We start from the raw sequence: 18,397 nt of genomic DNA, 5'->3' as shown, positions 1-18,397 counted from the left end.
AGTGAGCGGAAACTTCCTGTTGTGGGAAACTGGAAATGTGGCGATGGGGTGCTGCGTGTAGTTCCTCTTGCGACTATGAGATTGAAGATAGGACAATGTATGCCTAGATTTCTTTAGAAAACCCGCCGCCAGTTACTGTCCGCCATGAGGTTCCGTTCTAAAATAGTGGACGTCAGCTGTCTGAACCACTTTACTCGTGTGTATACCTTTTTCGTAGTAGTGTAATTTGCCTTACAGCTCTAGGTTTCTGTAACATGCTGTGAAATACGTTTGATTTTAAACAGATGCTTAAAGTGATGAATAGCTTTCCTGTAAAGTGTGTTTTCGGACATTTTTGTGGGTGCAGGTCATTTTTAGAGGACCAGAATCTTGTTAGAGTGCTTTTTATTCGTTTAGGGCAGAGATCCCCAGCCTTTTATACCCTTGAGTTGCTTTCCAATGGTAAAAGTTTTGGAGAGCAACACAAGCATGAAAAAAGTTCCTGGAGGTGCCAATCAGAGCTATAATTGGCTATTTGATATCCACTATGTTGACTGGCGGCCTACAGAAGGCTCTGTTTGGCAATTACACTGGGTTTTAATGCAACAAAAGCTTGTCTCCTAACTATAAGTTCATAAATAATCACCTGCTTTGATGCCACTGGGAGCAACATCCTAAAGGGTTGGCAAGCAACATGTTGCTCATGGGCCACTGCTTGGGGATCACTGCTTAAGGGTGAAGACACACAGAGCTTCTAGTAGCAGCTACTTGTCGTGGCTACTAAGGGCTCTGGCACACGGGGAGATTAGTCGCCCGCGACAAAACTCCCTGTTCGCGGGCGACTAATCTCCCCGAGTTGCCATCACCTGCCATCCCACCGGCGAAAATGTAAGTCGCCGGTGGGATGGCACATTCGGCGGCACGATTTCGGCAAATTGCCAAAGTTGCCTCGCGAGGCTTTATCGCCGATTTCCTGAAATCGCGCCGTTGCGTGTGCCATCCCACCGGCGACTTACATTTTTGCTGTGATGTCCCGAAGTTTCCTCTCAAGACAACTTCAGGCATCTTTGGGACATCGCAGCGATGCGTATGCCATCCCACCAGCGTTTTACATTCTAGCTGGTGGGACAACTAATCTCCCCGTCTGCCACTGCCCTTAGGGTGAAGACGCATGTAGCTACTTTTAGCAGCTACTTATCACAGGTACAAAAATGTAGACAATGCTGATAATTTACTGATAATTATCTTTACGTGTGTTAGCAGAGGCAATTCTCAGTATTGTCTATGGCAGGGTATTTCCTGGCATTTAGTAGCCGTGACAAATAGCTGCTGCAAAGAGCTTAGTGTGTCTTTGCCCTTAACTCTACAGTTACAATATACCCGTTGTTCAGCATGAGTTCTATAAATAGAGTTTGTACTAAACATTTTACTTATTGCTTTATTCATAAGATTTTATTCTAAGATTTTTATTTAGCTTTTCCATGTTTGGTTCTTGAAAGGTCACCAGTATACAGTCCTTTCCCTTTAGCTTTTGTTGTGACTGCATTATTATCAGGAGTCTTATGATCTAGTTATTTGCGCAATGGTATTATTATTTTTCTGTACTTCATGTGGCAGTGGGCACTATAAGGTTAACCTGCCTGAAATGTGGAGGATAGGAAATTAGGTAACTAATAAATTGAGAGGTTCACCTCCATTCTATTTCCTGTCCTCAATGAAGACATTTTGTGGTTACCCAGTAGTTCACCAGGAGATGCCAAGTTCTCCTGAAGCTCCTGAACGTGTCTTTTACGAGAATCTCGGTGGAAATAATGGCCATCCATTGCCCATAACTGCTGTAAGACACAAAGCTGCTAGGTACATGTACAATAAGACATTTGCAGTGCTTAGGAGACAGACGTGTTGATAAGATATGCGTTGAGGACACAATCTCCAAAATAAATGGATTCTGAGGAATGCTTTCAGACCTTTTCCACTGCTTCCGTCCAGTGAAGCCTTGTATACCAGTAAAAGATAGTTTGGAAATAAACAGTATTGCTAAAGTGAAAGTGTTTTATTATAACACTACTGTACATGTTTCGAGCTGTGCGTTTTTTAAGTGTATAACACTTTTTTTTTTGTTTAGTGTCTTATGTTTCCTTGCTGCCAGTTTTTACTCAGACACCGTGTGGCTATTGAGCCCTGAGCCTGCTGTTTATAAACCTTCCAACCATAATCTTTGGTTTCTACCCTATGAAGGAGATTTATTTGTCTCTAAGCTTGAAAATATAATTTCTAAAGCGCCTGCGGGAGAGTCTGTCTTTTTACCACAAGACGAGAGAAAGGAGACCATCAAAAGTAGAACCTCTTTTAAGAAGGCCAGATCTTATTGGCCAGGCAAACCTTTTCAGGAACAATCTTCCTGAAAGATGGAGTCTCATTCCTTTAAGGTTAGAAAGGAGGCCACGCCTGACAGAAACAAATCTTTCTAAAGGTTTACGAGCCCTTCAGTTGCCAGTGGGGGCAAGGCTTAAAAAATTCAAGACTATCTGGGCTCAGACTATGTGGTTAACCTATTGAAGATTTCAGTTCTTTCTCACTTCAGGGACAAGGCTTGTTTGGCCTTAAAAAATATTTTAATGCAGCTTCTGGACAAGAAAAATTTCCAAAACCACTGTTGTAGTGTAAATCAAGAGAAATGTTGCCTGATACCAATTCAGTCACTCAATTTTCTGGAAGACACTCAAGACAAAAACAGGTTTGCAGTTTTTGTTCCTCCGGAAAGGATTCTGCATGTCCTGGTTCATGTTCAGAGGTTATACAGATTTTCAGTCACTTTGGCTTATTTTTGCAAGGTAGTTCTGGACAAGTTAACAGCTACTCTAAATGCAGTCATGTAAGAAATGGCTTAACTCAGGCTCTTCAGTCAGGGCCCCCAAAGGATATACTGAGTTAAGTGTAAAAAGGTGTTGGGCACCATGTCGGATGCTAAAGGACTTCAGGAACAGGCAGGAAACTGGAAGCCACATCCAGGGTGGTATGCAGCGCTAAGGAGAACAAGAAAGAATTGAAGGCTGCAGATTTTTAGCTTACTGCTTGCAAACTTTCCGTGTTTAGTGACTAGATTCATGAAGGTGCAGGCACATAGACACACAAGGTGCTACTACTCTATTTTTCTCTCTGCATTCTAAGAATGTGTACCAACAGGAACAGGAGCAATAAGGATCTGATAAGCAACATGTTCTTCTTTGCTCTGTGAGTAGATTTTAAAGATGCAGAATTTTTAGTTGCTAAAATGGTACTTCACCATCGAAGCCTATCATTTCTTATAATTTTCCACAGAAGGGAAGACTGAAGGAACACTCAGTGTGAGTGCACCATTGCTGTGACTGTGCATTTCAAATCCTGGGACAAGTTTCTGGATTTGGACAGGATTTGAGTCCAGCGAGATTAAAGAAAAAAAATTCTGCTCTGTCTGCAATAATGGGCTGAATATTAAATCCAGAGTCCCTCCTTGCCATCAAAATTTAGTGTTCCTCGAACCCTTCGATCAATATCTTTCTACGTTTCTTGGAAAGTTGCCTTTTTCTTGGCTATCACTTCGGGACACAGTTGGAGAAATTCGGGTCAAGATCAAGAAGTAATATATGATTGTCTCAAAATAAGTTGGTGTTTACATTACCTTTAAGATTTCCGTCCTAATGTGGTCTCAGAGTCTCATGTTTATCAAATCATTTTGCCTCCTTTCTTTCCATCTGGCAGGGAGAGAAGATGGCATACTCTCAATGTAGTATGCAGTATTTAAAGATTTACTTGGAATGAACCAAGGCATTAAAGCGGACCTGTCACCTTAAGAAATTATTTCAAATTGTTTTCTATTGTGTTTGGCAAGCAAAATAAACTTTACTTACACTATATAAATTATTTTAATCTTAGTTTCTTCAGCCTTGGAATCCACAATTGCAGCAAGCAGGCAGGGGCCAATTTGTGGACACTGTTATCAAAGCAGGCATTGCATCCTGCCGAAATCTTGTTTCTGTGCCAGTATGGGGGGACCTGATGCCCAGGCCTATGCACTGGTTACACAATTAGATGGTGAGGAGGGAGGGGCAATGTGGGAGAGCAGCAAAATCTAAGAAGTTCTGAATTGAAAGTGAAAGTAACTGTCTGCCCCACCTCTATGCTTAAGGCATAGAGGCGGGGCAGGCATTATATGATTGACAGCTGGGATTTTAAAATGCTTTTATAATAGGTATGGATGTGGTAATAAAAAAAATATTTTGGGTTTCATGTTTAATTTGAAAAGGACTTTTATTATACAGCTTTTTATGTCTGGGTGACAGGTCCACTTTAAGACTGATAATCTGTTCATTGTTTTTTCGGGAAGTATGCAGTCTTGGCTTGGATTAAGCTGTGTATTTCTGAAGCGCCCGGGTTTTCCTCCACAGGGATTTGTTCATCTTGAACAGATTCTAGGATGGAGGTGAGGTGGAAGCTCTAAATATATTAGCTCATTCCTGTCCTTCACATGTCAGGCAGGTTAACCCTATAGTGCCATGCTTCAGTCCAGGAAAAGATAATCTGGGTAAGCAAACTGAATATGTGGTATTTGGTCCTTTGCTATTTCTTTGTGAAAAAAGAACCATTGCTGTTGGTCTATAATGCCCTCAAATGAATTTGTGTTATTAAAAATCCACACATAAGCATCTTTTATTCAGACATATGGATACCTTTAGGGGTCATTTATGAAGAGCAGAAAAGTGCAAGAACACTAAGGAGCAATAGAGCTTTATCATTTAGTGCTCATTTAGACAGCATTCCTTCTCACTTTTCACCAGATAAAAAATCTGGCATGAGGGAAGGACAGGCCCCCATTACAGCTTTTTCCTTTGCTGGCCCCTAACTTGTGCCTATGAATGACATGTTTACATGTCTTCCCCAATCCTGCCCCTCAGGTCTTTGTACTCCAAAGCATTTTTGTTTGGTTGCATACCTCTTCACTTTTTTCTAGCTTATCAAGAGCTAAAAAACGTAGTATAACTGGGGGTACCCAGTGGAGGAAATTTCTATCATGTTGCTTTTTTATGGAGTCCGAAAACATTTTGTTTTTGTTCACTAATAATGAAGATGAATTCATATAAACTTGAGTGTTGAAATAGCTGTAAATAACTTCTTTTCCCATGACGGCCTGTCCTGTCAGTGCAGACATCAGGGCCTCCACCTTCCCCTAGTATCCACAGTGCTCTTCTCCCACCGGCAGTATATTTTGTCCTGCCACAGGAGGTGGGGCTCTGGGAATTATCCCTACGTGTCCAGGCAATGCGCAAGTCCATTCCCTAGGTACCTGGGCTGGGCTCCCCCTCCTTACCAATCTCGCCTGCCAAATAACTTATTGTGTTTTTTTTGTTTAGGTCCTGTGAATGTGGATATAATTTATATCGGGAGTGATGTGGCCCCTTCTGAAGTTTTATAAGGATATTAGAATTTTCAGAGTTTCAAAAATCAATCCATATTAAAAATGGCACCTATCTAATGTTAACCACCTTGGTCCCTCCTAGTTGGCTTTTAGCTGTGTCAGACATTGGACACCCCATCAACTGTGGCTTAAAGCGGACCTGTCACCCTAAGAAATAATTCCAGGTTGTTTTCAATTGTGTTTGTCAAGCAAAATAAACTTCACTTATACCATATAAATTAGTTTAATCTTCAGCCTTGGAATTCACAGTTGCAGTAAGCAGGCAGGTATCATTTTGTGGACACTGTTATTAAGGCAAGCTTTGCATCCTGCCAAAATCTTATTTCTGTGTCAGTATGGGGGGACCTGATGCCATGTCTATGCACTGGTTACAAAATTAGATTGTGAGGAGGGGGGGGAATGTGAGGAGTGCAGCAACATGTAAGAAGTTCTGAATTCAAAGTGAAAGTAACTGCCAGCCCCACCTCTATGCCTAAAGGTGGCCATACACGTGGCGATCTGACGATGTTTCGTACGACCATCGGTCGCACGAAATATCGTAAGATCCGCCACACACTATTCAGGGCTGAATCGGCAGGTAAGGAGGTAGAAACAATAGGATTTCTACCTCCTTCTGCCGATTCAGATCTGAAGGGAGAATTTTGGTCAGGCGCCTTCTATGGCGCCCGATCAAAATTTTCCAACTGGTCCGATCGGCGAGTCGTCCGATATCAGCAGGTTCCTGCGATATCGGTCGACTCGCCGACATACTATACACGCACCGATTATCGTACAAACGAGGTTTCGTACGACAATATCGGTGCGTGTATGGCCACCTTTAGGCATAGAGGCTGGGCAGGCAATATATGATTGACAATTGGAATTTTTAAGTGCTTTTATAATGGGTTTGGATGTGTTAATAAAAAAATGAGTTTGGGGCACATATTATATAATATAATAATTTGCAATGGGCTTTTTTTTTTTTATACAGCTTTTTATGCCTGGGTGACAGGTCCTCTTTAAGGCACGGCTTACATCAGTGTTCCAACCTATTGGGTAATTGTTAGTTCAACATCATTGGTACAGCAGTCTTTTTTTCTGGTTTTGGACTCTCGCCATGCCTTCTTTCCATGACTGCTGTAATAGTCCTGGTGGGGGTGGAGCAATGACAGTAGTATGGCGTTACTGTTTACTAACAATAGTAATAACTAGTGGTTGAGGAGAGGCAAAATCGTAGTTTTATTATGTTACATCAGTGCAAGGAAGATTTTTAAAGTATTACAATAAAACATGAAGAATGCATCAGTATCACTGCATTGTAATTGTGTTTCAGTAACGTGTGTGTTGTATTTTAATTTTCTCTTTCTTTGATTTCTCTTCTGAAGGAGTCATAAATACAATAAGCAAGCTGACAAAGACATGTACCCTCAGGCTCACCGTTAACAATCTGTACTTTATTCTAACTGACAAGGTAGCCAATGGAGGAGTCAGTATGTGGTGTGAGCTTAGCCAGGTAATCCACTTTGGTAATACATGTAATTATCAAACTCCTAGGATGGTTGCTCAATATTCGTTCAAATATGCCTTTATTAAAAAGAAAAAAAGTTTTTAAAGAGTTTGGTAACTACTATTCTTATTGGACTAATCACAGTCCTGTATTTCAGCTTTTTGAGCTTCTTACATCTGTCTTAATCCAACCAGGGCTCTATGTAAGAACGCTATTACGACCAATGCTAAAGTTTGCTGCCAAGCATATATGACCCTCTGTTTCTGTTTTCTAAAGCACTGTACTTGCACCAGATATGAATTTCCTTTACCTGGTGTAAGTACCATGTTTTTTTCTCTTTTGGTGAAGGCTCTTTCCTGTTTCAGCATGCTAATAACAAATGCATCAAGCAACATTTGTTAACCAGTTAACGCCTGTGATTGAAATACTGTCTGCAAGCCAGGCCTGATCAAGCTTTGTCACTGGTCAGCCTCACACATGCTTCTGTGGGTGGCTGGAAGCAAATCTTAAAAATATTCTCACATTTAGAGAAAAGCCTTTCCAGAAAACTAAAGGCTATTGTAACAGGAAACGAAGGCTTGACTACTTTCAATACATTGATTGAAATGATCCAAAACCTAAACAAGGTCAATGGGTTTAGGATATTTTTTTTTGAGAATTTTGTTTATATTTCAGGGCAATTTCTTTGATGAATATCAAATGGAAGGTGTTTGCATGGAGCAGAATGAAATCTTCTTGGAGCTGATACCTGAAAATCTTTCCCGAGCATTAAAAACTGCTCAGAATGCTAAATCTGTGAAAGTAAAACTGACAAACAAGCATTGCCCATGTCTGACAGTGGCTCTAGAGTTGGTAAGGAAATTTGAATTTTATATCGGCATAATTGTATTTTGTCTACGAAGGCATGTTTGTATGTAAAATCTTCTTACAAATGTTGTTTGTAAGTATTATTATACATTTTTTTTATAGCGCCAGCAAATTATACAGCTCTTACAATGATTTAACCATCAAGGGTTTTGAGTAACAATAGAATCATAGGGCCCTACTTGCAAATGCTTACAATCTAAAGGGGTTAAGGGTACAAAAGGAATATGGAAACAGATTGATGATATATGATACATAAATAAATGTTGGATCAGTCGGGATATATTGAATATGCTTTCCTAAATTGATGGGTTTTTAGGGAGTGTTTGGAAGGAAGGGGAGAGACTGATGGCTCGAGGCAGAGAGTTTCAGAGACAGGCAGAAGCCCAGAAGAGAGTCAAAGGTTATAAGCAAAGCATAAATTGCATAATCTGTGTGCACCTTTTCCTGCTGTTAGGAAAAGATCTCTCTAGATTAATGTCAAAGTTCAAAAAACACGTGGAAAAGCCACCTAGTTTTTTACACTACCCCACTGTCAACTCTTCTAGACACAGTGATTTTTTACACCCCTTTGTGTTCTAGCACTTGTTCTGGATAATTGTAAATAACTTCTTAGGACCTTGACACTCAAAACTGTCTCACACCGATCCAATCGGGCAAGTATAAATGAGGATACGATAAGACCCCGATACTGTAGGCATGGTAAGAACAAAATTACTTCCCCACCCCTTTCTATCACATAATATGATAATAAATAGGGTTGTGGGAGAGCTGATTCAGGAACATACATGAGGAGAGTGGTTATGAAAATGTGAAAAAGATAAAGGGTGAAATAGTAAGAGGCAGGAAGCAATTCATAAAAGTTTTATATATATATATATATATATATATATATATATATATATAAAGTCATGCAAAGCAGGCACTCGCGTGAAAATGGAGCCAAAAATGCCTGGGTGCAGTATATACAAGTGTAGTACAAAAATAGCAAGGATGCCGCACTCACAGGTCTTAGTGCAATAAACAGAAAATTTATTAATACAGACTAACGTTTCGGCTGTCACTGCAGCCTTTTTCAGCCTTTGAAAAAGGCTGCAGTGACAGCCTATCGTCTTGATTTAGGCTGATGCCACACTTTGCATATGGCGTATATTTTCGGCAACCTGAATATCGTTTGCCGAAAATAATGCCATACGCTCCTACCTGTGAAATGGAATATGCTCGGGTTCAGGCACATGTAGGTCATATCCTCAGAAGATATGAAGTCTTGCGTTTTTTGGTGGATATCAGCTACATATGCCTGCATCCGAGCGTATTCCATTCGTTCAGGTCCAGGCACAAGGTAGGACACTTTTACAGTAGCGGGCGTATTATCGGCAAGGGTTTTTTGGCTTGCCGAGAATACACCCTTGCGGCATCAGCCTTAAATCCAACAAGTAGCTAGGTCAGGAGGCAGGGTTGGCCTTCTCCAATTCGCTATAGGTGAAGCTAGTTCAGCCATTATTTCATCCCTCCCATATAATTAGCTCCTTGTTAATATTATTTTTTTCCCTAACATTGCTTTCATCCTGACATGATTGCTCTCATAGTGATATGAGCCAAAGTAGAGGGTAGATTGCCACTGAGATTATTTGAAGGAGTTAAACTTAGAAGGGGAGGAATTGTAGTAGAATAGATAATAAAAGTGATGTAATGGTATAAAAACAAGCCACCCTTGTTATGCATTCATTGTCTCAAGTGATTTATTTCTGGGTAACTATATAGTTCAGAATCTTGCTCCCACTCAGCCAGCTAAAAATAACACAAGTGTTTCAAGAAGCTCATTTCAAGTAGTTCATTAAGGCAGAGAAACTTTTATAATTATAAGTTACATAAAAAAATGCTGTCATATAAAGGAATATTGTACTTTAACTATAGTTATTTTGTTAAGCAGCAAGATCTGGTGTAGGCCATTATATGTAATCTTCTTTAGGAGTACTCTGCAGTAAGCCTTGACTTGGTTTCTTATGAATGTGGAGGTCAGTTGGCCTAAAACTGGGTATACACAAACTTTTGTTTAGTTGAATGCCTGTGTGTCGCTTCATTCCAAAGTAAAATGAATCCTGTGAAGGAAGTTACATTTTGCAAGTTGTACATTTTTAGGAAATTACGATATCACTTATCATTATTATTAATATTATTATTTATTTATAAAGCGCCAACATATTCCGCAGCGCTGTACAATAAGTGGGTTTCATAAATTGGACATACAGAGTAACATATAAAGCAATCAATAACCGATACAGGAGGTGAAGAGAGCCCTGCCCAAAAGAGCTTACAATCTACAAGGAGAAAGGGTTGAGGCACAAGGTGTGGGAATGGGCATGACCAGAGTTGTGAGAGGTGTGGCTCAGGGTATTGCTTTTAGCAGCACACTGAGGTTATGTTAAACTAGATTAGGGTAAGCTTCTCTAAATAAATGCGTTTTTAAGGATCTCTTGAAGGCAGAGTGACTGGGAGAAAGTCTGACAGTTTGTGGGAGCGAATTCCAGAGGGAGGGCAGCCCTTGCAAAGTCTTGAATGCGAGTGTGTGGGAAGGGAATGAGAGAGGAGTTGAGGAGCAGGTCAGTAGAGGAGCGTAACAAGCGGGTTGGGTGGTACCTAGAGATGAGTTCAGAGATGTAGGGTGGGGCAGAGTTATTAACTTGTTCACATGCTTTTAACTTACCACTATTAGACTGATGTTTTGCTTCAAAACTTTGTTTTGTAGCATACCATATAACAGACATTTTCTGTGGGCCTGCGCTTTGTTTTCTGAAGTCCTGTGCAGGGATCTTCAGGCAACTTCGAAAAATGAAGCCCTGGGTATAACTGGGTTACTGGCAATTCACTTTATTGCCTGTAGGAAGGCATTTTGGGGAGATTAGTCGCTCACAGAAGCAGTGATGTGCCATCGCTCTAAGGCTTATGCCCTATGGGGCGATTAGTTGACTGAGATAAATCTCTGCTTACCGTGGGTGACTAATCTCCCCGAAATGCCTTCCCACTGGCAATAATGTTAACTGCCGATGGGAAGGCATATGCATCGCTAAATCGACTGAAGGAATTTATTATGGGTGACTAATCTCCCCATGGGGTATTAACCTAAAGCAAGTAAACTTTTTAAATAAAAGGTTGTTGTAAACTAGTAGTGTGCTCTTTGTCCAAATCCTAGCATTCTTATTTTCCTTTTCGTTTAAATACATTTAAAATGCAATACAGTTTTAGAATATTGCAACCTAAGACGGTTTTCAGTTTGTTGGTTAATTTACATGAGAATACATAGGGAAACAATATTACATTTCCACAAAAAGATTGTGCAAGCATTTTTTTTGTTTTTAATAATTTACAGATTCTTCCATGTTATGAAAATGCAGTACTTGCTTTTTGAATGCCTACATTCAGAATTTTGTAAACTACTGATTTGGTATTTTATTGATTTCTGCATGCTGTCAAGATTTGTGCAATTTTTTTTTCTTTCACTCAGCCTTCTTTATCAAGTTCAAGTCGAATTGTTACACATGACATTCCTGTAAGTGTTATTCCACGAAGACTCTGGAATGATTTTAAAGAACCAAGCGTTCCTGAGTTTGATGTAAGTATTTAATGGTTTTGCTTTGCTAAGTCTTTTCTTGCTTACAAGTACATTATACTGACAGGTATATTTGTTTGGTAGCATTTTAAAGGCATTCCATTTTGGAAACGTCTTCCCCAGCTACTATGTTTCAAAAATGCCCTTATACTGCTTAAGTTTGCAATTCTCAGACTTAGGTTCTTAGTTTTTTGTGTAACATAATCTTAAAGGACCGTGTTATGATCACTGTTCCCTGAATGCTCATCCACACTATTACTGGAGATAAATTTGTTAATATTAGTTAGTACCAGACCTTAAACTGCATCTACCCTAGTAGGCTCCTAAAGCAGGGGTCCCCAACCACCGGTCCGCGGACCAGTGCCGGGCCGCCGGCTGCTTTGTAGTGGGCCGCCTCTGTTCCTGGTCGCACTGAATATGCGCCCATAAAAGCATGCGCGCAACCCCGCCCACCCACCCTCCAGTCCGTGGAAAATTTTACCCGCTTGCCAGCGGTCCTTGGCACAAAAAAGGTTGGGGACCACTGTCCTAAAGTACCTGGAATAAAAAGTTTCTGTCTTGGCAATCCCATTACACCAGTCACTGTCTGGTTAATTGTATTGGAGTAGTGCAGTAGGGTTGGCAGACGCCATTACATATAACTAAAAATTCTCTAATAAGCAATTGCTGACTTTTTTATTTATTATTTATGCCTGTAAAAATTTCACATCCTGTTACAGTTTGCGTACTAAATTCTTTACATGATCAATGCCATTAATATTTATGATGTTTTACAGTTGTCGCTAAGGACATGTAGAATCTTTGAGACGATTTAAAGTAGCTAAACCGCTCTTTTCAAAAGGAGCTTCAGGTATGCATTACTTTACATCACTGTATATATATTTTTCCCTTTTAGGTAAGCATTTATTTGCCTGCTTTAAAAACTATGAAGAGTGTCGTTGAAAGGATGAAAAACTTAAGCAATTATATAGTAAGTATATATATATATATATATATATTTGTTTTTTTAATTTAGAAGATTGCAAAGCCTTGTGTTTTTTTTTTTTTATTTTTGAATAATTTTTTATGAAAGCCAATTTTTCCCATTAAAAAGTTTCTATAGTATTATCTATAAATGCTAGGTTATATAATGAATGCAGTGTATTTTATGTCAAATTGAGACCGTCAGATTGCAAATTTCCTGTGGTGTCAGTGAGAATTTTTTTTACTGAACATAGTAGAATTTTATCTCTAGCAAAAATATTTCAGTAAGTGAAATGACTTACTAACTGATCTCAGCACTGCTTAATCTTGAGAGCATGGAAGCTCACTATGTTCTGTGCAAACAGCTCACATAAAGCAAAGTGAATCTGCCCCATAAGACAGCAGCCCGAAATAAATGAATGAGTTGAAGTAGGACCTGAGAATGCCTGGAGAAATAAGGGGAAGAGCATAAATAAATGAGGAAGAGAAGGGAATGTGGGGCAGAGGAGATGAAGCATATAAAAAGTATAGGAGATTTAAACCTTGGACATTTGGTTTGAAATATACTGGCTTCTATTTCATGGTAAAGTAATGATGCTCTTGTGTCTGATATACACATTGTTAAAACAATTTTGCTCCATTTCTGTCATTGACAGAAGGGGAAAACAATCACATTTCAAAATGTTATACTCTCAATGACCCTTTTTTTGGTATGCAAATTGCTGTTCAAGGATATTTAAGTGTGTTCTATTTATAGAGCACCATACAGTACACAAAACTACTTGGAGCTAGAGGTAATCCTGAGAAGGATAGGTAAATTATTAAGGCCTTCGGCACACTGATCATTGGCTCTGCTGCTCTTAGCCTGTATTTTTTCTGCAGGAGAAAAGCAAATCGGCTCCTTTTCACATCTCCATGTATCTGCAAAGTACAGCTTCTGCTTGAGTGGAGGTCATCCCCAAAATTTCCTGCTTTTTGTGTTTTTTCGGCCGACCTCCGCTCCCTCCGCAGTAGTTTTTCAGCGCAGATACATGGAGATGCAAAAGTAGCAGATCTGTTTTTCTTAGCCTGCAGAAGAAACGGAGGCTGAAAGCAGCGAAGCCACCACTCAGTGTGCCCTTTGCCTAAAGGGATTTTATGATGGTGCCAATGTTGCTGCTGTTCACAATGTTAAAGAGCCACTTAAGGTTACATATTTACTGTAAGAGACCATTCAACAAACTGTCTTGGTTCCTTAATCGCCAGTAGATCTTTCCAGAAGACACTAGAACATAATTTGCAAACCAAAAAAGGAGGCTACAAGTTTATTTTTCAGTTAAGGTGGCCATAGTCTAGCTGATGGTAAAAGTTCAGACCAAACATGCAGGTATTGTGCTGTGTCCATGTTCTAATGCTTTAGTGGTCTCAACAACTGATCTCACAGGAGGTAAAATGGGACCTCCCTTATCCTCTACTGATGTACCCACCAACAAATGCCTGTGCAGATTTCTCCTAAGACAAATGAGAAAACACTCTTAAGTAGGCATGTACTAATGTTCGTATTTTCTTTTTTTTTCACGATTTGTGTTTTTTGCACAAAACCACATTTTTGGTAATTTTATTATGCATGAAAACCACTAATACAGGACTCCATCTAAAAGCTGTTAAGGTCATGAAAAAGTCAGCGGGAGTTGTCTTAAGTAGATTGTAATAATTTTTATTTGATCCATGCTTTTAGAGGTGTTTTTTTTGTTTGTTTGTTTGTTTGTTTGAAAGTCCACTAAAGGTGGCCACACACGTGGCGATCTGCGTCGCGCGAAAGATCGTCAGACCCGCCACTTACCTTCAGGGCTGAAACGGCAGATAAGGAGGTAGAAACAATAGGATTTTTACCTCCTTCTGCCGATTCAGCCCTGACGGCAGATTTTGCTCAGGCGCCTTCTATGGCGCCCGATCAAAATCTTTTGACCTGCCCTATCGGCGAATCGACCGATATCAGCAGCCTCCTGCGATACCGGTCGACTCACCGACTTGCCATACACGCACCGAATATCGTACGAAACGAGCCAGATTCGTGGAAAAACCAAGAAAGCTTTGTGGTTTTCATTCTGTATTTTAATTGGTTTGTGCTTTTTTTTTTTTTTTTTTTCCAATTTGAATCTTTTAATAAATTCATGGTTTTAGTGGACATGAGATGTGATTTAAAAAAAAACTCTGAAACCAGGAAAATGAGAAGGTTGATAAATGAGATTCCCCGTGTCTATTGGTTATTTTTGCAGAGTATATGAAGAATATTGTTGCAGTAACCAATATGGCGGTCTCCCACCACTCCCATGTTTTAAAGCAGAGAAAACATGTTTTGTGCACACAGTGAATTGTAATTTCCTGTACTATGCATTTTTTAGAATTACATTGAGTTTCATTATGCAAAAAAAAAGTGATTTGGAGTTAGGACCCTTTCAACTGAACTATTAACATTTTTTGTCTGTTTTGTCTGTCTGTTCTTCTCATCTAAAGGTAATTGAAGCCAATAGAAATGGAGAAATTAACCTGAAGATAGAAACTGACTTAGTTTCTGTTTCAACTCATTTCAAAGATCTGGGAAATCCTCCTTGGGGTATACTTCTGATAATTATTAGAATTATGTTGTATAGCGATTCTCACTTTCCACAGGGAACTATCCATCATCTTCACCCATCTGTGTATCCTCCAGCATCTCTGAAGCACAGCAAGCCAAAAATCTGGGGTTTTCTTGATAAGTGATCATTCCATCCACATCATAATGTAGAGCATATGATGCCTTAAAACTGCAAAAAATGTAAAAACCAACCTGTGGGATTATTTTGCCACCAAGATGCACTTTTGCTGCCTTAAGGTGGCCATACGTGTGGAGATCTCAGCTTCAGAGTCGAATTAGCTAAATATTGGCCACCTTTAGTTGAGTATATCGGGAGATGATCTGCTTGTTTGGTGACCTTGCCAAACAAGCAAATCTTATCATGTATGGCCACCTTATATTTTCATGAAGCGGTTGGCACTGACTTATTGCAAAGTAAAAACAAATCCGTAAAAAACAAAAACTTTGTTTTAATAGGACTCTTGCAATTTCATATTTTGAGGTTTTCTAGATAACAGGTTTCCTGATACTGGATCTCATAGCAGTATATTTATTTTCTAGAATATTGAAGTTGATTTTCTAAGTTCCTTTTTTTTCCTGAATTTCAGTTTCAGATGATGCCTCTCAAAATAGCACTCAAGAAATAGATAATATGGCAGAGGCAAGAATAGACATTCGAAAACTTTTGCAGTTCCTTGCAGGACAGCAGGTCAATCCTACCAAAGCTATATGTAGTAAGTTTGTTTTTTGTCCTTGTTTTGTGTTTTTTTCTGTTTTTATGCCTGTGTGATAATAATATAAGCTGTTGCATTAATACAATTAATTTTTTTTCTAAACACCAGCAGCAGTAGTATAGACAAAGTCAAACTGTTTGGGATGGAGTGAAAATGATTCTGATGTAGGGGTCTACTTTTAGTGAAGTTATTGCATTGTGGTCTACCACCTTCGGTTTTGTACAGCAATGAGAAATGTCACCTTGAAAAGCAATGCTGCCTCTGAAAACAATCTACAATTCAGTTACATTTCAATTAGATGTGCCTTGAATATTGATCCATTTGACCTGTTTGGAATCACCAGTTTAATATATATATGTAGGGATATAAAATCTCCACTACTGACTGACCATGTTGAATAATGGGGACTAATACTAATTTGCGCGATAAATCAGTTTATGAACTTAGCTGTTTCTATTGAAATTTAGGAATATTCTAATAAAATTGCCCCAAATCTTATCTTTATTGAAAATTCAACACATTTACTGCATTATTGTGGGATAAAAACACATTGACCACCCAAAACCATATATTTTTGTAAATTACACATTCAGGTATATTTAATATGGGTACCCATGTCTTTCTACTCCTAAGTACCAATTTCAGATTCAGCAGAATGTGTACTTTCAAAATCAGCTGTATTTTCACACACACAAAAAATCTTACTCTGCCAGGGTGCATAAAGTATATGAAGGTTCATACAATCATACAACCATATGCTACTTATACCAGGCTTACTCGCCCTACAGCATTTGAAACTCTAGCTCGCAACGGCCTACCACAAAAGAGACTCATCTCTATCATATACAATCTACTCACTACTCCTCCAGATGACCCTCCCTATAAGCACAAATATATGGACAAATGGGACGCAGTGCTACCACAACCACTTACACCCGAGGAATGGGCAAGCATCTGGGACAACGCCAGAAAAATGTCAATGTGTGTCAGGCAAAAAGAACACATATACAAAATCATGATGTTCTGGTACCACACCCCAGACAAATTACATAAATTTTTCCCAACCTGCCCATCAACTTGCTGGAGAAACTGTGGAGCACAAGGAACCCTTCTGCATATATTCTGGGAGTGCCCAGCGATCCAACAAATGTGGTCACATGTAGCCGACCTCATTAGCAGGATCTTCTCCCAGCAGATACCGACAGACCTGCCTACCTTCCTTCTAGGAAAACCTTTCACAAAACTATGCAAAAGCGGCCAGACCTTGGTCAACCATATCCTCACAGCTGCCCGGCTAACAATAGCCTCCAACTGGAAAACCACAAACCAACCGACTTTGGCTGAAATAATAAAAAGAACTAATACAAACAGGATCTTCGAACACGGGATAGCAGTACTTCAAAACAAAGTTGCACAATATATGAAAGTCTGGACAATATGGGGACTCCGAGGCCTAGCCTCTTGACCGAACCTTTTCTACCCCTATCACTTCCACACCCAGACCGCCATGAGGATTATTACTAAGCTAATCGCTCTCCTCCTCTCTATCCCCTATCCTCCCTCTACTCTCATTTATGGCTTACTCATATAGTTATATGTTTTCATCATGCATCCAATTGTTAAATGGTTTGATCTCTTAATCTGTATACCTCCACCTCTTTTCCCTCTCCCTCATACATAATATTAATCACTTAGCCTTCAGTATAACTTCCATAGATGACAATAAGGCACTTGCATTATGTACTGTTTCTTTTTAATATGCTACTCAAAGAATGTATAATATAAAAGCCAATGGTACAATGTAATAACCATGCACTGAAAAAATAATAAAAAATTTTAAGTTACAAAAAAAAAAAGTATATGAAGGTTAAATATATAGAAAACATTTCAGCCACATTTTTATTATGCAGGATAGCAAATAACGTTTCCTTAGGACTGAGCCTCACCTGCCACTGCTTAAGGCAGAGGGGCCAGCCCCATAGTTTGGGAACTACTAGTCTAGCACTTATCCAGTTACAATAATAAAGGTAAATATCCAATGGTAAATTCCATGTTTAAGATGTTAGTGCTAATTTGCACTTTTCTGGGGCATTTACCTATAGGTTTTAATTTTAATTAATTTGACGTTTTTCCCATTGTTTGCTATTGTTTATAACCAGTGGTCCACTTTTCCCTGCTTGAAGAGATCTCTGCAGTACTTCCTGTATGATAGGTTAAATTTGAATCAGCTGAACTAATTTATTCACTTTCTTTCAGATATTGTTCATAAACGGATGGTTCACTTTATTTTGCTACATGAAGATGTCTCCCTGCAGTACTTCATCCCAGCCCTTGCTTGAGAATCCAGTGTGCAGGCTGAAAAAAAAAAAAATTTTCTTGGGAATTTACATCATCGTGATTGCAGTCCCAATAAAAAAAAGTTACATAAACAACAATTTGCAAATATACTGCAATATTTGTTTTTCTTTCAAGAGACAGTCCTCTCAGATGTGAGGATTTTATAAACCCAGAAGTACTTTGGCATTTGTAAGATCATACATGGTGGCTTCACTTAACATTTAAGCACATTCAAAATTATTACTTAAGAAACCTTTGTATAGTGTTAGTAATTTATTTGCTATTGAATTACAGGAACATATGTTAACTACTTAAGTAGCTGCTTTGGTCGCTAAACATGATGCCATAAAGAGGTTGAAACACATGCAGTTCA

The 18,397-nt window shown here is 39.1% G+C and overlaps 1 protein-coding gene across 1 annotated transcript; it reads left to right on the top strand.

Annotated features, from left to right (window-relative positions):
• Positions 1–38: 38 nt before the first annotated feature.
• On the top strand, positions 39–18,134 carry hus1 (HUS1 checkpoint clamp component). The gene is given in 8 exon segments (NM_001006826.1): positions 39–196; positions 6,799–6,926; positions 7,596–7,772; positions 11,290–11,397; positions 12,290–12,364; positions 14,854–14,953; positions 15,562–15,687; positions 17,944–18,134. Coding segments are annotated over 8 exon segments (849 nt in total). The 5' UTR covers positions 39–144; the 3' UTR covers positions 18,027–18,134.
• Positions 18,135–18,397: the final 263 nt, after the last annotated feature.

This window comes from Xenopus tropicalis, chromosome 6 (genome assembly GCF_000004195.4).
Source record: "Xenopus tropicalis strain Nigerian chromosome 6, UCB_Xtro_10.0, whole genome shotgun sequence".
NCBI lineage: Eukaryota > Metazoa > Chordata > Amphibia > Anura > Pipidae > Xenopus > Xenopus tropicalis.
The sequence above is the reverse complement of the archived record's forward strand: the minus strand, read 5'-3'. Positions and strand labels throughout refer to the sequence as shown.